This window comes from Daucus carota, chromosome 8 (assembly GCF_001625215.2).
Source record: "Daucus carota subsp. sativus chromosome 8, DH1 v3.0, whole genome shotgun sequence".
Lineage (NCBI taxonomy): Eukaryota > Viridiplantae > Streptophyta > Magnoliopsida > Apiales > Apiaceae > Daucus > Daucus carota.
In genome coordinates, this window is record NC_030388.2 from 19,753,588 (window position 1) to 19,777,318 (window position 23,731).

The 23,731-nt window shown below is 33.4% G+C and overlaps 1 protein-coding gene and 1 long non-coding RNA gene across 3 annotated transcripts; one reads left to right on the top strand and one right to left on the bottom strand.

Moving 5' to 3' along the window:
* Positions 1-971: 971 nt before the first annotated feature.
* On the bottom strand, positions 972-3,263 carry LOC108200067 (light-induced protein, chloroplastic). The gene is made up of 3 exons (XM_017368127.2): positions 2,728-3,263; positions 1,869-2,064; positions 972-1,520 (listed from the first exon to the last, which is right to left on the bottom strand). The coding sequence occupies exons 1-3, from the start codon at positions 3,162-3,164 to the stop codon at positions 1,206-1,208; spliced, it is 948 nt and encodes a 315-aa protein (XP_017223616.1). The 5' UTR covers positions 3,165-3,263; the 3' UTR covers positions 972-1,205.
* Positions 3,264-3,968: 705 nt separating this feature from the next.
* On the top strand, positions 3,969-7,508 carry LOC135148416 (uncharacterized). 2 transcript variants are annotated; one of them, XR_010286593.1, is made up of 6 exons: positions 3,969-4,416; positions 4,545-4,582; positions 5,181-5,323; positions 5,771-5,831; positions 6,672-6,727; positions 7,150-7,508. It is a non-coding gene; the product is annotated as an uncharacterized LOC135148416 (long non-coding RNA). The 2 variants fall into 2 exon arrangements; XR_010286592.1 differs by having other exon boundaries at positions 5,269-5,323.
* Positions 7,509-23,731: the final 16,223 nt, after the last annotated feature.

Genomic DNA, 23,731 nt, shown 5'->3' on the forward strand with positions numbered 1-23,731 from the left:
GAAAGGACAATAATGGAAGTCCATGGAACATTTCAAACCAGTAATTTATTCAACAAAAAAGAGCTAATTTCCAGTTGCCCTCCAATCATATTTTTCATAATAATAGCAAATTGTCTAGACCTCAGGGAGAATCATGATTACACCAACCAGCTTGCAAACTTTTTATGTATTAAATTGTTTGCTCAAGTCCTTCATTCCTTTATAAGAATGAAGGGCTCTGGAGAATTAAAGAACCAGAAGCTTAAACCCAAGGGGTGGATGAAGGCCTTCTGCTGCAGCTGTAGGCTAAGTGTGTCTTCATACGACGAAGGTGGGAATTTGGACAGATCCACGACGATAGCAAGTGCAGAACATACTATGGTTCAAGATAAGCTGGATCAGATGATTAAAGAACGGAGGGATGCAAGGCATGAAGAGAGAAGGAAGTCTAGAAGTGAAGGGACTAAGTTTATCGTAATGGTGGCAACTGAGAAGTCATCGTATGATCCTAGAGAAGATTTTAGAGAATCCATAGTGGAGATGATTACGACAAATAATATTTATGAGCCGAAAGATTTAAAAAGTCTGTTGAATTATTATGTTTCAATGAACAAGGAAGAATATAGAGGAGTCATACTTGAGGTATTCCATGAGGTCTGTACTTATATGTTCTTGAATTGTAAATACTACTCATGAGCTGTGTTCATTGAACAGATAGTTATGGCGGAGCTATCCGACTCTGTTCTTCAAACAGATAATTATGGTAGTGCTATGCACTTCCATGAACAAAGACAATATAGTTTAGATGGAAGGAAAGACGATCATGAGTCCTAAGTCCTAATGTCTTAAAACTACCATGTATTTCACTAATGAAGTTGACAGAATTCACCTGTTTTTCAAGCAAGTGTAGAAGACAGGCGACCTTTGAACTCTGTCCTGCAAGAACACATTGAAACAATATTACCTGGCCACAACTGTTCGATTATTCACACTGCACAAAACATGTAATTTTTATTCCACTGTTTATATCTGCCAATAGGCTATAAGCCTATATCACATACATATAATGATAGTTAAGTTGAAATTCTATATAACATTACATACACATATAATACAATAACTGTTCAGTTTGTTCTCCTATAATATAAAATTTCTAGAAACCAGAGTCAAAGATCACCACCATTCTGCAGAATACATATGGAGTTTTAACTTAGCATGGCAACATATCATGGCAACAGGAGGGGACTGCCTTCCTTTATTAGGACAAACACACTTCCTGCATCTCCTCTTGAGATCCGAATCTCTTCATCAAGGTATGTTGTCAAAAGCCAAGATTCTGCATTTCTGGCTGGGATGTTAAACTTAATGGGAGGTTGGCTTGAAATGGTCTTTGCAACAGAGGAAGCGGTGTCTTGCACAGAAGTGAATAAGCCTTTGAAGGGTGATAGGTCTACGCTTTGTCCAAACAGTTCCACATTTTCCGGTAACACGATGGAGTCTGTCAACTGAGGAGTTCCAATGATACCTTCTTCAAACTTTATCTGGTGTTAAAAATAAATTTATATAAGAAAAATTGAGAGCAAAAGGTAGCATATAATGGTATTTAAAATGACAAGGTAATGATAAATAGTTTTTGTGTTCTTAATATTATCTGTGTTTCCAAAGGCAACAAAATAATTTCATTATATCTCATTCGAATTTTGTAAGAACTGAAATATAAGCATTTATATCTCTTGTAGAAGATACATGTAGTGAGCTGCACAGTCTATCGATCATATAATTTATCTGGAGTGATATTTCCAGAACCCCCTAAATATCTTAAATAAACAAAAGTATTCATTAGCAGGTTGAAGAAAGTAAAACACTGACAAGGTAAACAGAAAACAAACCTGAACACGTTTGGGACTTCTGACTTCAAACTTGGCATTTGTAGTGAAGGAAGAGGTAGAGTACGGTCCTGCAAACTGAACACAGTTCTGTACAGTGAAACTGTAAGCATCAATAGTCTGTGATATCTCCTCCACCTTCACCAACGGAAGCGATCCTCTTGACAACAAAGGAAACAATCCCGAGAATGATGTGTACCTGCCGCCCAGCGAAAGAAGTATAAATTCATCAACATAATCACACATTATATACTTATGCAATCATAAAATAATATTATGCAAATCATCATGTCGCATCTCTACCATCATTTTTCATCAACTTGATCATTTTCATATGTTTGGATGAAAACCAGCAACTTCGAATTTTAGTAGTACTATTTAGGTGATATTCTCATGTTCTCATCCATAATCTACTAATCTACTTAGCAATTCCCTTCAAATATAACTTGACTTATAAAGCTATTGCAATCAAAGGTCAGATACACCATCACGAGTGTGAATCGATTTGGTCTTTTCTACCCATAGCTCCTCATCTAACATAGTATACCTTATCAACTATCTAAAATTTCAATAAGCGACTTCCCCCCAACCAATTGCAATAAAATGAAGAATTAAATCAAAATCAACAGAGTATAAGAAATTCCCAACAATTATAATCCGGACCACTAAAACTTTAATTTCTTCAAGCTACTATATTAACTCTAATAACAATCACAAACACAGTAAAACATTCTCTTCACATTTCTTATATAAACAATTTAAACCTTTTTCACAAAATTTCAAAAGATTTAACTCAATTAAAACAAAAAAATTAAAAAAAAATTAATTTTAACTATCCGGTCAACCCAAACACGAAACTTACGAAAGAATCCATTTGCCATCAAGCAGGCTCAACGCCTCAGTAGGAGCCGGCGTGGGATTCATGGCCTCGAGCTGCGTGATGAGCTCCACAATCTCCGCTCTCGTCTCACTCGTCGCACTCAACCCCCGGTTGGTTCCATAAAACGAATCCACCAGCTTCTTCTTCAACACCTCCACCTCCGTCAACTCCTTCGGCGGCTCCTCCGTCGCCGTCGCCGCCTCCGCGGAAAACTCGCCCTCAGCACGAACCCTAACCGCTCGCCCCGATTTTCGCGCCAAAATTGAAGAGCGGGAGCAGCTTTTAGGGTTCGTGAGCGCGAAATTGACGGAGCTGGGGGTGAATAGGGAGGGCTTGGAGGCGAGGCAGAGAGATTTGCATTGGAATTGATTGAGCTGTGATGCCGCTGATAATGATGAAGATGATAATACTCCACTCATTTTTGCTTAGCTAGAGAGATTATGAACTGTGCGTGTGTTGTGACTTTTGAGTCTCAGAGTCGAAGTGTATGTAGATGAAGATACGTGTACCTTGCATTTGTAGGACTTAGGAGACGTGTATATATGTTTAGTTTTTCTGATTGGCGTGGTAATGTAAATAGACAGTTGTACCCTTGTAAAACCCATAATCATATTTTTGAAAACCGAAAAATAATTACTCGACGCTTATCTCTCGGTTCCAACAGGTTATTTACCTTCTCATTTTACACGCATGTTGAGACTCTTATATAGTACAATATTATTACGTATTTTTAGTTTTGTAATATAAGTTTAAAAATCAAATTTTTATGCAAAGCAAAATAATATTAAAAATATAGTGAAAATATATTTTATAAAATGCTCAAGATATGTACGAACAAGTAACGTAAAGAATCTGTTAAGACAGATGGTGTAATATTCTATTTAAATAAAGATTGATCAAATTAATTTTTTTACTTTTTATGATGAAGAGTTAAGTAATATACTACTCTCTCTGTCCCATTTAATTGTATACGTTTCTTTTCAACTGCTCGACACGCATTTCAATACTCTTATAAAATATAGTTCCGTAACTTATTTTTGAGATTTTCTTTTTCTGAATAAAAATATAACATCTAAACTTTAATTCAGAAAAAGAAAATTTTAAAAATAAATTACATAACTACACTTTACAGGAGCATTAAAGTCCGTGCCGCGTCCCTGTCCCCCAATGTATACTAGGGGTAATCAGAAAACCGCCCAAACCGCATAAACCGCCCGCACCGCACCAACCCGCACCACAAAATGCGGTTTTTAATTTTCGTGGTGCGGTTGCGGTTTGAATTTTTCACAAACCGCGCGGTGCGGGGCGGGTTGCGGTTTGACATATTAGTAGTGTGGTTTAAACCGCACCGCACCGCAAAACTATAATATACATATATATATATACATAGAGGGCTACTCTAATGAGAACTTTAAGTGGTGAGAACTAGATACCAGGCTTAAAACAAAAATAGATACTGGGCTTAAAATTAGGACAAGGCCCAATAACATAAACATCCTGGACATCGACGGTTTTTAAAAATTAAAATCAGTATCAAACGTAACCATACACCGTTACCCACTCAAACTCTCACTAGCAAATCACCCCCAAATCACAAAAATCTCTCAACTACGCTGCTCAATCGCCGTGTTTTGCTGTTGAACGCTCCTCAACGCTGCTCAATTTGTTCTTGTAAGTGTTCGACTGTTCGTACACATTGTTCCTTTCACTACTCTAACGAATCACTTTAAATTTGAGTAGTTATGTAAATAGATTCATCATTACGAATCACTGATGTTAGACACTTTGTTTTTCTGCAGATTTCGTGCTTGGACGAAACTCGAGCACTAAAAAACCGGTATGTGAGTTGTATATATCGTATGCATGTGTTTTTAGTTAGTTTTTGTGAAGTGCATATCACTAAATCACTTGCAAATCAATAAGTTTGTATTAATTTTTGATTTTAACTGTGATGAAAGTAACTTGTATACGTGTTTAATTAAAAAATTTGCTTAGGGTTTCGTTCATGATTTAATCAGTTTAAGATGTGCAGAGCAGTAATTATGTATTTGTAGTTTAGTGCTCAGAGGATTTGTGATAGGCAACAGTATGTTTATTGGCTTCCTGTGTTTGCATTTGATTTGTGGTGTTTTTTTTTGTCAAATTGAAAAAGTGGAAATGTGGTTGAGGGGGAGTGTGATCTGAAATGGTAGGATATATATGTTTTCAGCCCCTGAGAGATATATCCACATTCTAAAAGAAGAAAAGTGATTTTCACAAGTTAAGTTGTTTAAGTTGAAGTATCAAAAAGCTCAGGTGAGCGTTTTTGTTTCATAACCTTACTTACTCAAAACTTTAAGTATCAGAGCGCTTATGTATAGAGCGTGTGTGTAATATTGTTTATGTTTCTTAGGACTAGTTCATCTGTTGCATTTATAGTTTTTCCACTTGCACAGGTGCATTTTAGTATCCCGAGAACTTATGTATCAGAGCTTGTGTATAATGCCTCTGGATTGATTGAGTGCTTCTTACCATGGTTGATAGGTTTCACTAAGTGAAGGGGAAGCAAGGTCTTTCCTGTGTAATATGCATATGGAAGGTAAGAAACATATTCACTGATTTGTGCCTATATTGTACTTTTGGCATTTTGTGGACAGATCAAACACAAATCAGATATACATTATATAATTCTGTTGCTAGATATAGGTTTTAAGTGAACACCATGTATGTAGTTGTATAAATACATAAGTTACCTCTAAGAAATCAGTTGTTCTCTTAATTGCAAGCTCTTTGAACTGTTTTATTCACCAATATAATTAGAAATATGCACAAAGCACTTATTAGCACACACAAAGCACTTAATTATACATAAAAAAACACTTAGAGGTATAAAAAATACACTGATTTATAAAATATGCACAAAGCACTTATAATTACACACAGAGCACTTAATATTTAATAAATAAATATTAAATACTCAAGGTATCTAATCTGTTGTTATGTGCTACATGCGCGTGATTTTAAGTGATATATTTTCTTGTATCAGGATCCAGTAGAAGGCAAAGCAAAAGATTAAAAAAAAACATATCTCGAGCACTAAAAAATTGGTATGTGAGTCGTATATATTGTATGCATGTGTTTTTAGTTAGTTTTTGTAAAGTGATTATCACTAAATCACTTGCAAATCAATAAGTTTGTATTAATTTTTGGTTTTAACTGTATTGGAAGCAACTTGTATACGTGTTTAATTAAAAATTTTGCTTAGGATTTTGTTCATGATTTAATTAGCTTAAGATGTGCTAAGCACTAATTATGTATTTTAAGTTTAGTGCTCAGAGGTTTTGTGATAGGCAGCGGTATGTTTATTTGCTTCCGGTGTTTGTATTTGATTTGAGGTTTATATTTTATCAAATTGCAAAAGTAGAAATGTGGTTGAGGGTGATTTGAGGTGTATATTTTATCAATCTGAGCACAAAAGTTCTTTAGATTCTGAGTCAAGCACCTCTTTATAATGTTGCCAAACTGCTGTACTGTAAATTCCAATCTGGATGAAATATTGCTTTGGCATAGGTCAATTAGAAAATAAGTAAGTGATATAGCTGAAACAGCTAGAATGATACCGTTATACGAAGATTTTTCTGATATATCCATATTTAAAAGAGAAGAAAAGTGATTTTCACAAGTTAAAGATGTTTAATTAGAAGTATTAAAAAGCTCAGGTGAGCGTTTTTTATTCATAATCTTACTTACCCAAAACATTAAGTATCGGAGCACTTATGTATAGAGCATGTGTGTAATATTGTTTATGTTTCTTAGGACTAGTTCATCTGTTGCATTTATAGTTCTTCCACTTGCACGGCTGCATTTTAGTATCATGAGAATTTATGTATCGGAGCTTGTGTATAATGCCTCTAGACTGATTGAGTGCCTCTTACCATGGTTGATAGGTTTCACTAAGTGAAAGGGAAGCAAGGTCTTTCCTGTATAAATTTGCATATGGCAGGTAAGAAACCAATTCACTGTTTTGTGCCTATATTGTACTTTTGGCATTTTGTGGTGATATCAAACACAAATCATATATACATTATAGAATTATGTTGCTGGATATAGGTTTCAAGTGAACACCATGTATGTAGTTGTATAAATACATAAGTTACCTCTAAGAAATCAGTTGTTCTCTTGATTGCAAGCTCTTGAACTGTTTTATCCATCAATATAATTAAAAATATGCACAAAGCACTTATTGGCATACACAAAGCACTTAAGTATACATAAAAAAACACTTAGGGCTATAAAAATATACACTGATTTATAAAATATGCACAAAGCACTTAAAATTACACACAGAGCACTTAATAAATAAATATTAAATACTTGGAATACCTGCAACTATTTTAACCTTTTCTGTATTTTTTGTTGATTCAGATGGGATAGAGAGCACAACTTCAATGATTAAGGGTGAAATACTCAAATGCAATCCTTACACCTCACTTGAATGAATACAAAGAGATTGAACCAAAGCGGGCAAAAGGCTTCTACAAAAAGATTGCAAACAAGACACTCATGTCCATTGTACTTGCATCAAGTTCAAAGAAACCCAAGAACACAGAGATTCATGGAAATGTTATATTTTCAGACATTGAAACAGAACATGAAGAAGCATGATGAAGTACCGGCTGCTAGAAAGTTTAATGTATAGAATTCTATTTGTCATAAAAACATATATCACTTGTATTCTACATTTGAATTTCAGTCATTACTAGTGTTTTAAGGAACTTATTGTATTATGCATGTAGAATTTCAATCATTACTAGTGTTTTTTACTCCTCTTTTACATTCAATAAGTAACAATTCACAAATACATAAGTCATTGGAAAACTAAATAGAAAAGAAAGAACTTAAATATCACCATACACATAACATATATACACCAAATAATTCAAAATAAAAGAACATAACGATTCAAAAATTAACATGCACATAGACATGTATAACACCTAAAAAATATGTATTCAAAGCCCCAAAACATGTAATTAAATCACCAAATATACATAAGCTAAAAAATAAAATACAAAGCACTATATATATATATATATATATATATATATATATACAAAGCACCAAAATATATACACACAAAACACTAAAAATATACACAAATCACTAAAATAAAAAATATCTGCTGAACTGAAAACGATGACTAAATCTTGACATTATCATCAATATATTATCTTTACAGAGTCTTAAAAACCACACTATAATTTCTTAACGATATTACAGAGTCTTCAATAAAAAAACTGAGAAAAATAATAAAGTATTTCAACTTAATCTTCATCACTCCCATCAATTTGATAATCCTCTCTGGCAGGTGATTATTTTCTTGCTCCTGCTCCTATGAGCCTCCGTGGCCTTGTTGTCCTTGGCCCTCCTGAACGCCACCACGGCCTTGTTGTCCTTGGCCATGCTCATGTGCCAAGTACGGACATGCCATCTCAAGTTGCCCAGCTCCATTCATCACCACAAAGATCTTAATTGCCTTGGAATCAAATAAGATAGTTGCCATGCTTCCCTGAACAAAAACATCAATCAAGATCACCCTAAATAAATAAATTTATAAACATCGACATATCCAGTGAGAATGAAAAGAACATACTTGTGTGATGTTAGTAAAGGAAACGGTAACATCAAAATCTTCGAGCAGCCTAAAATCTCTAGGTTTAACCTCACAGAGCTCACCAAACTCATTTCATTCAACGGGATTCTGCATTAAGATATTAACCTTGTTCTCTGAATCACCACCACCGAAGGCAAAGGCCACCGAAAAGACATAAAGTCCTAAATAAGTACACAAAGCATTTATTCTGTTGTTATGTAGAATTGAAACCTTTATTAAATGCACAAAGCACTTACTAGTATACACAAAGCACTTACGTATACACAAATATCACTTAGAAGTATAAAAAACACTTAAGAATAAAATATGCACAAAGCACTTAAAAGTATACACATAGCACTTAATAAAAAATTCCTTAAAGTGACAAACTTTAAGGAATTATGAAGACTGTGGGATATTTGTTATGAGACATATGGAGACTTATATGGGTGGACGGAATACCTCGAATACTGGATTTAAAGCAGAGAAGGTACTTGAAACTTAGAGGCGTTTTCACATTATATTATCAAACAATTTACGCAACTATTTTAACTTTTTTTCTATTTTTTTGTTGATTCAGATGGGACAGAGAGCACAGTTGAACGATTAAGGGTGAAATACTCAAATGCAATCCTTACATCTCACTTGAATGAATACAGATTGATTGAACCAAAGCAGGCAAAAGATTGAAACCCAAGAACACAGAGATTCACGAAAATGTTATATTTCCAAACATTGAAATATGACATGAAGTACCGGCTGCTGGAAACTCACACCAGCTACCAAAGAGTCAAACAACTGATCAACAAATGTTCTACAACTATTATCACGACACTTTGGCAAATAATACATACTACCTCCTAGAGTTATACTAAGATTTGAAACAGGGTCATTGCTTTCCACACCCGATGCACTACCAGAACCCTTACCACAAACAGATGTAGTATCATCAACATATCGCTTAACACGTGTTGAATCTACACTACCAACACCTACACGAATTATCACAATTAGACATTAAAAGAACAAACAAAAAAACAGAGCACTATAACAAGCTCTATTGCACAAAAAACTTATATAACATGCTCATCTATTCACAGACATAAACAACAATAACAACAAAACTCAACAAAACAACAAAATTAATAGAACTAACATCACAAAAAACAGTTAAAAATAGATACAACACAAAAAATATCATAAACAAAATAACAAAAAATAAAATTAACAACACAATCAGCAGAATTAATATTCAGAATCTCACAAAAACAAAAATCATAAAAAGCTCAACAAATAGAATCAGACTTTTATATACATAAAACTGAACATTCAATATATTCAAAAATACCTTGATTGTCACTGATTATTAAAATATCTTGAGCAATCATACCGAAAAATATAATATCGATTCTATTGAAGGAAACTACTCAATACTCGATAGAAATAGATTGTTCATAATACTCGAATAATTCAATCACCAAATTCAATTAACACATACATATGGAGCTACATAGCAGTGAGCGATATAGAGAGATGCAGGACCGAGCAAGAGAGAGAGAGAGAGCTGCGGAGAGAAAACACCGCGCGAGAGAGTGAGAGCGACAAAATTAAAGAGAGAAAACACCGAGAGAGAGAGAGAGAGAGAGAGCGGGCGGGCGGGCGGGCGGGAGGGGGGGGGGGGGATAGCATCGGAAGTAATCACAACGAGAAAGTGTCCAAAAAAGTATAAGTAAATCCATATAATTGAGCGGCCAGGATTAACTTTGCTCTTAAAAAAATGAATGGTTGATATTAAATCTCAGTTCTCATTTTTTGAAAAGTTCTCATTTGAGCACAAGCCTATATATATATATATATATAGGGGCTTACTCCAATAGAAACTAAATTAGCCTAGAAACTAGAAACTAGTATCTGACCAATTTTTTATCACTATTTTTGACTGCAAATATCACTCGTTTGTACATCACAAATCACTATTTCCTATACAAGAAATCTCAGAAATATAGATATATAAATATACATATATACAACATATGTCATCATCATCTTCACTCATACCACATTAATGAACCTCCGGGCATCATTATCAACCCATTCCACTGCTACCGCGGTCACCTATACCCACGATTGACCTACCACCGCTTGTCACCATAACTTGCCATTACTAGTGATTATTTACCACCACCACACACCTCATCTCATCATTTTTTTACCATCATAGACCTCCTACAACTATAATTGATCATCAATAATCGATAACCACTAGCAAACATAAGTAATCTTCTCAATTATCAATAATAAAAATTGCTAATTTAACTGCATAAAATAGTGATAAATAGCGTATAAACGAGTGATATTAGTAGTTATAAATAGTGATCATGGGAGTGGTTTCTAGTTTCTAGAATAACATTAGTTTCTATTTGATCACTTGCCTATATATATATATATATATATATATATATATTTGTGATTGTCAAATATAATGATATGATAATACATATATATTATTTATAATTATGTTATATATATATTTGTTAAATCTCTTCAAATAATAGTTAATTATTATTTTATCAATATCGCATTACTATTATACCAAATTTGTATGGAATGATTATATTATTATAACATGTCTCTTTGTAGTTAGTTTTCAAATTTATTATCATATTTACACTTTTGTTTGTGTTATCTAGTAGTTGTTGTGGTTTTGAAATGATAAATATCATATAAATTCATTCTAAGAAAAGGTTTTAATTATTATATATTTAAATTTTATTTTGAACTTCAACTAAAATATTTATTCTTATACAAACCGCACAAACCGCACCGCACCACACCGCATTTTTGTGGTGCGGTTTACGCGGTTTTTATGCTAGCGTGGTGCGTTGCGGTTTGAGTTTTCAACCAAACCGCATACGCGGTTTGGTTCGCGGTTTTAGCGGAAAACCGCACCGCGATCACCCCTAATGTATACTACTCAGGGGGACGGAGGGAGTAGTATACTATTTTATTGATAGGAATATAGATATTTAAAGTACTAAATTTTATATTTGCGAATAATTTTTTTTTTTTTAATGTGAGCCTATATTTTCGGATTGTTATTATTATTACTAGTATATTATATTATAATATTGAGATATGAAGTCGATGATGTTACATGGTGGGCTGGGGGCGATTTGGGCAATATATGTAAAGAGCAAGGGGTACAAGACGCCACGTGAGTAAATTGTGTAGAGGTGTTGGGAGTTTACACTTTTCTTCTCCAACTCTTCTGTTTTGTCGGTTTCTCCAATTTTAGGACGGAAAATAAGAGGCGGATAACAAGTATAGTCACTTGGTGTGTATTTCTTGTCTAGAATGTTCGTTTTATATTCATATTCTTCTGTTATACTCCAAAGTTTTATGATTTATTAGAAAAAGTTTGATTAATTTTTAAAATATAAAAATTTATGATTTTAAAAAAATTTAATAAATTTTTGAGAATTCTGAATCAGTAGATCAATTAATTAGTTCCAATATCCGATTTCACAACCATATTCACGCTTTTTTTACATATCCAATTTTTTTTTTTTGAAACTATTACATATCCAATTTTGATTTATTTGTGTTTCGGATAATTTAGAAACTGTGATTTTTTGTTAAACAAAAACAAAATATATATATCTCTTTAATGCGAATTAAGCAAAAGCTATACCGAAGCAATGTTCAAGAACTCATAAGGTTCTGTGCTCCTGAACTGCACAAGGGGCGTCTAGAGTTCCAAAATATTTAGGACTAGCAGGAGACTAGCCTAAAACTATTTTTCGATATTATTTCACAATTCTAAAATTTTCAAACTTGTAAAAATACTCCCAGAAAATTTGAAAATATAAAGATATTTTCCAAAAATTTGCTTGGTGTTTCTGTAAGATTTTAATCCTAGAACCAATCCGTCCTATGACCATGCATCGGTGTGTATAGCTGCAGGCTGCAGCAGTCTGCATTCCACTATGTTTGTTTCTAGCCACAAGGTCAGGGTTTTGAGTTTTCAATTTCTTAGCATCAGTCTATTAAAATCCCTGCAGGTCGAGATAATCGGTCCTGAACAATAGCAGGACAAGAGCTGGACTCCTGTCAATAGCGATAACAGCATCACAATTCACAGTCCTCCATCTTCCTCTTACGTCCTCTGATGATCCCTGAATCAGCATTATCCATCAACTCATAGAGTGAAGCATCAGAATCAGGGGATACTTCATCCTATAAGCCGAGCCAGATAAACCAGTGCCAGAATCTTGGAAGATGTAACCATGGACTAGTCGTTTCCCTGAGAATCTTTGAATCATTCTAGAATTTTTATAGATGATACTAAGAATGGAATCGAGTTTATAGATCTTTCTTAGGCCAACAACATTGTAAAGATTTAATGCATCTTTCTGAAACGATTCAAAGTTAGTTAAGCATAGGCCCTTGAACAAACACATGACAACAAGAATTCCAAGCAACACAAGCAGTATTCACAAAGCAATCGGTTGTTTACCATAGCTAATATCATTTGCAGCAACTAGATCATTCTTTAAAACTAAAGCTAAAACCAAAACTTTTATCACATAACTTCAAGAAATAAACGAGAATATTTAGGATGAATCCAATATCATACTTTTTTGCACATTCCAATATCATATGAAAAAGTAGATAGCACTGATAATTTGCTAGAGGCATAGCTTAGATCAATTATTAATCTCACTAGAGGAAATGTGTTCTTAAAATTCTTGAATAAATATGATAAATTTGCATAGAAATTACCGAGGATCAAACACAGAATTATAGTAACATTCTATCAAGGTCTTTTTTAGTTCTTACAGTATATCATCTCTAAGGTAGCCAGCAGTAACAGCAAGGCTGTTACTCATAGTTGGAAAGCTTTCTCAATGTGTCATTTGTATATGTAGTATCAATCAGCTTCTTAGTAGGAGTTTCCAAGGCTTTTTCTTCCACCACATTTTGAATGGAAAGAGAAACAGCTGGCGTCATTTGAGCAATGACATTGTCCTGAAAAAAATTGATAAACTACGGTGAGATCTATCATACCAACATCCTTGAGACATGGGTTTTAATTTCCAACTCCAAGCGCTCTCTTAAGAGGAGATTTTTCTTGGACGTATCATGTATATTCAAATCAACAATAATACATGGCAAGCTCAATGACGGTCATTAAGTACCCACATAGCCGCCCTTGGATATCCTGGCAACTATATCTCATGAAAACCAGTAGTTCAAAAGAACTAATTATACATAGTACTTAAAATAAAAAATAAAAAAAGCTAAATCAAGTGTAATGTTCAATGATCATAAGACTAATAAATAGTGCACCATGTCAACGAGTAGTGTGTGAGATAAAATACCTGAGGCATTGGTTTGACAATGCTGGCACCAGGAGAGCCACCGAGTAAGTAGTTCCTGACAGCACTAGATACACTTGATTCTTCGCATCCACGTGGTAGCTTCAAATGCTTTAAGTTATAGAATGGACAATGCCAATGTGCAACAATGTCTAAGAGTTGATAAAGTATCTAGAGGAGTCATACAAAACTTGATTAAGATATTATCCAGTAAGCCTTAGTACAAAGTGAAATAATAATGATTAAATACAAATGGTCGGAAAACTGGTCATCAGCTATCACTCTGGACCATTTATTCTCGGGGTAGAAGAGCACTCTCAGAAGAGACATTACTTAACTTTGATCAAGGCAGAAAACACACTGCATATCGTTTTTACATGATTAGTTCAATAATTGGTTAGTGGGTGAATATGCAAAATCAGTTCTGGCAGTTTCCCTGTGTTGTTCATCGTGCTTAAGTCAGCGTGTCATCAAAATTTAGGAGTCTGTACTATGCTTTATGTTTTACAGAATAGTGTGCAGTTGTGCTCTACTATACCTATGAGTTATAGTTATATTTAACCGACCAATATAGAGTAGCAGAGCAAGCAACATATAGTTTATAACGAATGGTTTCTATTAAACAAAATGTGAACTATTGAACCACCAATAGACTCCGCAATTTGTTGCATTAATCTTGACTAATTTTGATATATTTATATGCAAAATTTCAGATATTGTATCCTGTGAACGACACATGAGACTATGAGAGGGAATATGCCCTGAGAGTTATTTTAAGAGCAAGCCAACTGAATAACATAAAGATATTGGTAATGCAAATTCCTGAATAACAATCAATTTAGATATAAAGTTACCTGAATGATCGCCAAGTCAAGACTAAGAATCTTGGTGCTACCGAGCTGGGAGAACATAGTTTCAATCACATCTTGATAGTGTCTCCAAACCGTCGAGCTTAATGGAAGATCCTGATATTTAATAATTGCATTCTCCAACTCAGAGCCTTCATAGACCATCCGAAAGAAGCCAATTGCTTCAAAATTGCACAGTTTTGGTGCCAACACCACAATTTTGTGCTCAAATATATATACAGCAGATAAGCTGACCTTAATTTTTAGGTTCACCAAATGGGAGCTGGATATAACAAGACGTCGGATATAGTGGTGGCCAAAGTCAATGACAAGATTCCTTAGACTGGCCAGTGCAAGAAAGTAGTCACTCATATCCTCAGGAAAGACCATATCACCAAGCTGTAGAGTTAATAAAGCCGGAAGATCCCAAACTTTTTTGGGCAAAGTGCACTGTTCGAGACATAGTGTTGTTAACATTGGCAGACTAAAGAATTCAGGCAACTCACAGTCTTTAAGAACCAGAATTTTCAAGGCAGGCAGGTTTAAACATAATTCGTGAACCTTATGTTTGTTAGGAAAACGATATCCATATCTCTTCAAATGGAGGGTTGTTAAGTTGGGTAAAGTCCAACAATCCGCTTTCATAACATCCTCAAATTCAAATGGCATTGTAAGTTTAAGCTCTTTTAAGGTTTTAGAGTTGAAGGAAGATAATGAACAATAACGGTGTGATTCAACAGTAAGGTGTTGAACATCATGTGAAACTGCGTACTTAATATACTTTTTCAACAACCATAGATTGAGGCCATTAGTACTACACAAGTTGAGTTTGAGTATCCCAGATATATGGTCCCGCCTATCGAAGACATGGTTCATGAACGTGTAATAATCATGTATGTTATACTCTTTGAAATCGAGAAAAGGGAGAGTAGTCCAGACAAGCTTCCATCGTTTCGAGAGAACGCTGGTTTGAACTGCTAACCGAGCATCCAAATAAGACAATATCTGATGAATCACATCGTCTGACAACATGCTTATTCTATCTTCATCTCCTATTCTAACCGCCTTCTTCCCATCTTTTATACGTGAAATCTCCATGAATAATTTTGACCTACGATCTCTGACCGACGTGCTAAAACTAGGGTTGAGTATGGTTGTGTCCGGGTCCGGAAAAATCCATATAGGTGTTTCGGGTTTCGGTTCGGGTCTAAGAATACTTAAAAAGATTTAAAGTTTATGTATCCATAAAAATATGTGATGTATCTTTAATTTCTTGGTGCAATAATGGGGATTGGGGGCGCCGCGGCTCTTAGCCTCTGACCCTAGTTTTGATTTTGAAAGAGGCAGCGTAGCGACTAGCGAATAACGAGCGCGTGTATGGATTTGGCCCATTTTGGACTATTTGGATTATTGGTTAGTTTTTACTTTTTAGGTTATTAAAATAAAAAGATAAAAATATATAATTCATAAATTATAAATTAATAATAACATGATAAATTATATATTTGTGTAATAATAATAATAATAATAATAATAATACTCTCTATGTCCCATAATTTTTGGCTTGTTATATCACAATTAAAATTACAAGAGAATTACATGTAATTTGTATCATTAAAAAATATATTTTACGTACTTTATCATGCTTATTTTATATTTTTAAAATTACAAGAGAATTACATGTAATTTGTAGCCAAAATTCGGTCAATTTGATCATAAAAAATCAAACAAGCCAAGAATTATGAGACGAAGGGAGTATAATTATACAAATTAATTCAAGTCCCACTGATATTATTATAAGTTGGACATGTGTATTACTATATTAAGAACATATACAAAATTTCCTGGTTTGTAATTTGAATCTAATCAACAACATTTTATAGAAATATATGATATCAAAAAAAACACACACGTATATATGGTTAAGTTTTATAGAGTACAGTAACATACCGGAGTATTGGGGTATGATTTATTCTTTTTAGTTTAATCAAAAATATATAAGTTGTATTGAATGTAATTATCAGTTAATCAATAATATCTTTCAATTTTAACAAGTATATTGCGGAATATAGTGCACTCTGATTCATATAAATAAATAATTAATTATTTTATGTTTTGATTAGAAGATTATGTTGTAAAATATAATTTGTAGGTTGTCAAATGTTTACAAATATTGTAAAGTAAAAAAAATTAAATTTTGAATAACTAGATTATATTTTATCCAATTTCGTACTCCAACACTTCAATACGTATCTATGTCTATATTCGGGCTTTTGCGGGTTTCGGGTTCGGATCGGGTTTCGGATACCGGGTATTTTTCGGGTTCCGATCGGATTCGGATCGGATATCAGATTTCAGATCGGATTCGGATCGGATATCGGATTTCGGATTGGATATCGGATCGGATATAGCTATATCCAAATCCAAATCCAAAAATTTTCGGGTACAAAAATCAAATCCAAATCCAAATCCTAAAAATCGGGTTTGGATTATCCAAAAATTCGGGTTTCGGATCGAATTTTTTTGCCATCCCTGTCTTTAACGTGCTAAACTACGTTTTGAGCGAATTTAAAGTTTTAAACCAAACAAAATTAAAATTCGGTTTTGAAAATCTAAAAACCTAATTTTAACCGAATACTATAAACCAAACTGAACCGATTATCAGGGGATTGGTTCGCATGTTATTTTTGAAATTACGTTTTCTTACTAACCTCAAATAAATAAATTCATATGTTATCATTATTTTTTATCAATAAATTTTTTAGAAAATAAGATGTTATTTGTATAATTTTTCAATAAAAATAATTATAAGTGTTATCTTTGTATGTTAGACATATGTGTTTTGAAAATCCCCTACTTTATCAATTAATCTATGATTAATCTCATGTAATATTATCGTCTATTCAATTTTTGAAATCCGATTAATCCATATAATTTTTTCTTGATCGAAATATATAATAATTTATTAAAATTAAAATATTATATCACTTTAAATATGAACTATTATAGAATTTATGATACTGTAAAGATATATTTGTTAATGAATAACTAATATTTTACCTTGGTTCACGTAGTTTGCAGGCTATTGCGTGAGCTCGTGGGTTTTCGGATGTAATTGAAGGCAAAGAGGGAAGATTTCGCGAGACTTTGCTTGGCAAACGAGTCGATTATTCAGGGCGTTCCGTCATTGTCGTGGGCCCCTCACTTTCATTATATCAATGCGGATTGCCCCGCAAAATAGCAATAGAGCTTTTCCAGACATTTGTAATTCGTAGTCTAATTAGACAACAGCTTGCTTCGAATATAGGAGTTGCTAAGAGTAAAATTCGGGAAAAAAACCGATTGTATGGGAAATACTTCGGGAAGTTATGTGGGGGCATCCTGTATTGTTAAATAGAGCACCTACTCTGCATAGATTAGGTATACAGGCATTCCAGTGCGCACCCGAAGGGTAGCGGCTGCGGGTTACTACGTTAAAAAAAATATATATATAAAACAATATTTAATATTGAAATATATCTGATTATCACTTTCAATAATCTGACCGAATAATTCCCGTTTTTCGATTAACCCTAAATCGATATTTTCAGTCGATTAGGTATGATTCCTGATTTTTGTAACCGTGGTTGTTACGAAAAAAAATAATTCACTTAATTTATAAAAAGAAATTATTTATTTAAAACAGAAAAGAAGATAAATATGGAGAATAGTTTTAAAACAGAGAAACTGCCCGAGAGTCATGTACGACATTTAAATATTTAAATTTACTTATAAAAATTTTATTTATAAAATATACGTCTTAACGGTGAGATTCAGTAATTTTGAACGCTTTGAAATGAAATCTGAATCCAAAACAAAATTTTCAGTTTCTAATTTTCTATTACCAGAACCAAAACAAAACCAGACCATTTAATAACCTGTGTGAATAGCTGCAGCAGCCTCAATTCCAGTCGGTTTGTTTCTAGCCACAGGGTCAGGGTTTTGATTCTTCAATTTCTTAGCATCAGTCTATTAAAATCCCTGCAGGTCAAGAGATAATTGGTCCTAAATAATAAATTGCAGGACAAGAGCAAGACTCATGTTATATTCACAAAAGAATTCCCAGTGTTTACCATATATAGCTATTATCATTTGCAGTACTAGATCATTCTTTGAAACTAAAGCTAAAGCCAAAACTTTTATCACACAACTCCAAGAAAGGAACGAGAAAATTTAGGATGAATCCAATATCATTTTTTTTTTTTTGGACATTCCAATATCATATGAAAAAGTAGATCACTGATAATTTGCTAGAGGCATAGCTTATATTGACTATTACTCTCTCTATAGGAAATGTGTTCTTGAAATTCTTGAATAAATATCATAAATTTGCATAGAAATTTCTGACAGAATTATAGTACTATTCTATCAAGGTTTTTTAAGTTCTTACAGTATATCATCTCCAAGATAGCCGGCAGTAACCGCAAGGCTGGTACCCTTAGTTGGAGAGCTTTCTGAATGTGTCATTCTGTCGAGACGAAGAGTCTGCAGATCCTGTATTTTAATTTTGGCATCATTTATACGAGTGTCAATTGCAAGAAGTTCGTGACCTATAGTCTTTGAAAACAAGAGCCGTTCAATACGGTTGAGATGGTTTATCAGCCAATTTAACTTGAATCCCCATCTCTGCAAGTCAGTAAAAAGAGCCCGATACTCACAGAGCACCTCAGCATTTACCTCAATTTTGGGAGTTTTAACTAAGTTGTTGACTAAGGAGCACAATGTATTCAGCTTCACTGTCCAATTTTTTTTGTTTTTTGTCGGCAACTGCCTAAAGGTTTCTGGATAGCTTTTCATAATCCGGTCAAGCACGCCTACAAACTCCGGATTAACCTCGTGTCCTTGCCATAACACCAAATTACTAATATCTCCTCCAGAAGTTGCTGGAACATTCCTTGCCACTGCAACCGGAGCTTTAATTTTTTGTCCATTCCCAGTGCTTTTATTTGTATATGTAGTATCAATCAGCTTCTTGGTTGGACTTTCCAAGTCTTTTTCTTCCACCACATTTTGAGCAGATAGAGAAACAGCTGGTGTCATTTGAGCAATGACATTGTCCTGAAAATAATTGTTTAACTACAGTGAGATCTACCATACCAACATCAACTTTGAGACGCGGGTTTTTAATTTCCAACTCCAAGCGTTCTCTTCAAGGAGATTTTTCTTGGACATACCATGTATATCCAAATCACCCTTGGATATCCTGGAAACCATACATATCTCACGGAAATAGTAGTTCAAAACAAATAATTATACAGAGTTCAATTTTCTAAAAAAAAAAAAACTAAATCAAGTGTAATTTTAAATAAACATATGACAAGTAATAAATAGTGCACCAGGTCAACAAGTAGCGTGTGTAATAAAATACCTGAGGCATTGGTTTGACAATGCTGGCACAAGGAGAGCCACTGAGTAAGTAGTTCCTGACAGCACTAGATACACTTGATTCTTCGCATCCACGTGGTAGCTTCAAATACTTTAAGTTATAGAATGGACAATGCCAATTTGCAACAATGTCTGGGTTTTGAGAAAGTAGCTAGAGAAGTCATACAAAACTTGATTAAGATATTATCCAGTAAGCCTTAATATAAGTGAGCTAATATTGATTAAACACGAATGGTCGGGAAAACTGGTCATCAGCTATCACTCTGCACCATTTATTCCCGGGGAAGAAGAGCATTCTAAGAAGAGACAATACTTAACTTTGATCAAGGCAGAAAACACATTGCATATTGTTTTTACAAGATTAGTTCAATAATTGTTTAGTGGGTGAATATGCAAAATCAGTTCTGGCAGTTTCCCTTTGTTGTTCATCGTGCTTAAGTCAGCGTGTCATCAAAATTTGGCACTCTGTACTATGCTTTATGTTTTAACCGACTGATAATGAGTAGCGGAGCAAGCAAAATATAGTGTATAACGAATGAAAGTGGTTTTTATTAAACAAAATGTAAACTATTCAACCACCTATAGATTCCGCATTTTGTTGCATTAATCTTGACTAAGTTTGATATATTTATATGCAAAATTTTTAGATGTTGTATCATGTCAACGACACATTAGACTATGAGAGGGATTATGCCAGAGAATTATTTTAAGAGCAAGGCAACTGAATAACATAAAGATATTGGTAATGCAAATTCCTGAATAACAATCAATTTAGATATCAAGTTACCTGAATGGTCGCCAAGTCAAGACTAAGAATTTTGGTGCTACCGAGCTGGGAGAACATAATTTCAATCAGATCTTCATAGTGTCTCCAGGCCGTCGATGTTAATGAAAGATCCCAATATTTAATAATTGCATTCTCCAACTCAGAACCTTCATAGACCATCCGAAAGAAACCAATCGCTTCAAAATTGCACAGTTTTGGTGCCAAAACCACAATTTTGTGCTCAAGTATACTTACTGAACATAAGCTGACCTTAATTTTTAGGTTCACCAAATGGGAGCTAGATATAACAAGACGTCGGATCTTTTGTAAGGCAAAATCAATGACAAGAGTCCTTAAACTGGCAGGTGCGAGAAAGTAGTCACTCATATCCTCAGGAAAGACCATATCAGCAAGCTGTAGAGTTCGTAAAGCTGGAAGACCCCAAACTTTTTTGGGCAAAGTGCACCTTTCCAGACATAGCGTTGTTAACATTGGCAGACTGAATGATTCAGGCAAATCACAGTATTTAATATCTAGAGTTGTCAAGGCAGGCAGGTTCAAACATGATTCGTGAACCTTAAGTTTGGTATGAAAACGATATGCATATCTCTTCAATTGGAGGGTTGTTAAGTTGGGTAAAGTCCAACAATCCGCTTTCATAACATCCTCTGATTCAAGTGGCATTGTAAGTTTAAGCTCTTTTAAGGTTTTAGAGTCGAAGGAAGATAATGAACAATAACGGTCTAATTCAACTGTGAGGTTTTGAACATCATGTGAAACAGCGTACTTAATATACTTTTTCAACAACCGTATGTTGAGGCCATTAGTACGACACAAGTCGAGTTTGATTATCCCAGATTTGTGGTCCCGTCTCGCGAAGACATGGTTCATGAACTTGCAATATATGAAGCTACGAAGTTCCTCCTTGTAATGTATGTTGTACTCATTGAAACTGAGAAAAGGGAGAGTAGTCCAGACAAGCTTCCATCGTTTCGAGAGAACGCTGGTTTGAACTGCTAACCGAGCATCCAAATAGGACAGTATCTCATGGATCACATCATCTGACAGAGTGCTTATTCTATCTTCATTTAATATTCTAGCCTTCTTCCCATCTTTTATTCGTGAAACCTCCATGAATAATTTTGACCTACGATCTCTAACGTGCTAAAACTAGGGTTGGGTATGGTTGTGTACTTGTGTTTGAGCGGTTGTCAATGTCTAAACTAAACCAGAGTGAAATGCGATTTTGAAAATCTAGAAACCTAATCCTAACTAAATACTTCCTCCTTCGCTCCTCATTTGTTTACATCGTGGGGACGGGTCTTGGCACGCGTTCTGATAAATTATTTTCAACTTCTTTTTCTTCTGAGTAAAGGTTTGATGTTTATATTTTCATATAAAAATAAATATTTTTTCAAAACAAGTTATATTAATTATATTTTATATACGTCTTAAAATGCATGTGGAACAATGTAAAATGCGTGTGGAACAATGTAAAAAAGCTATAAAGAAATGAGAGAGAGGGAATACCATAAAACCAAATTGAGCCGTATTCAACAAGTATTTTAATAAATTTTATTTACTATATCAATTTTAATGACTTGTATTTGATTTTGATTTTATTCTGATTTTAGATAAAATTTCACGGAGTAAACAAGAGTCTTTTGAGATTTAAGCATAATGCTTCTAAATTTTATGAATTTTGATGAGATTTCAGATATCTTAAAATATACTGAACAATATCACAAAATTCATCATTTTATAGAAGTCCAAATTTTTTTTTATCAAAATTTAAATAAAATCAGATTTTAATGAATTTTAAATAATCTCAATTTAATAATTACTCAAATGGTGGACCCCTGACTCTACAAAAATCACACCAACTCAAGTGAGCCAAATACATAATTTAATAATTAGCATGTGCATATGAACACACACTAGACTACTCGTAATATCAAACGTTAATTTTAAAATTATGTTATCCTACTAAATTGAAATATATAATTTTAAATGTTATCATTATCTTTCTCTTAATAAAATATTTTATAAATAAAAATGATATTTGTATTACTTTCTAATAAAAATAACTATAAGCGTTATCTTTGTATGTTGTTATGAGGAAAAATAATTCATTTAATTTATAACAAGAAAATATTTATTTAAAATAGAATATTTTTTTTCCAAATTATTAACTAGTAGTAAATTAATGGGTTAATTATCAAACTCATCACTGAAGTGGACAAATGGTATCAACTTCATCACTGATCTCCACGGGGTCTCAAGTTGCTTACTAAACTCGCTTAATGGTATCAAACTCATCACTGCCGTTAAAAAATAGTAACGGAAGTTAGACGGGAGTGACAGATGGGCGGTTGACGTGGCACATTAATAAAAAAGACCGAAGAAAAATAAATGAAAGAAAATAAAAAATAGAAATGCCACATAATTTGAAGTTTATATGTAAATAAAGCATGCAAACTTTTTATTAAATTGATTTTAGGATATAATTATCTAAATAAACGTATCAGACTAAATTTTAATATCTAATTAACTAAACAATTAAGATTAACTTTTATTTTTTTATTAGATTATAATTATTTTTGAATAATATTGAAATGTTTTCTCTTTTAATAAATTTTATTTATGTGAATATTATTGTTGGCAAAAAAATATTTTCAAATTTTGTTTATATCACCAACTTTTTTAAAATTTTAAGAAAAATCTAGAGATTGAACCTAAAGAAATTCATTTCAATTTTTAACACTTCTATTTCTTTTGGAGTTTCTTGTACCAAACAAAAACATGAAAATAAATATATGTAAATTTAACATATGAATCAACACACACCGTCCAAATCTTCAAAAACAACACATAATGTTTAAAAATATTTTTTTACCAACAATAATATTCACATAAATAAAATTTATTAAAAGAGAAT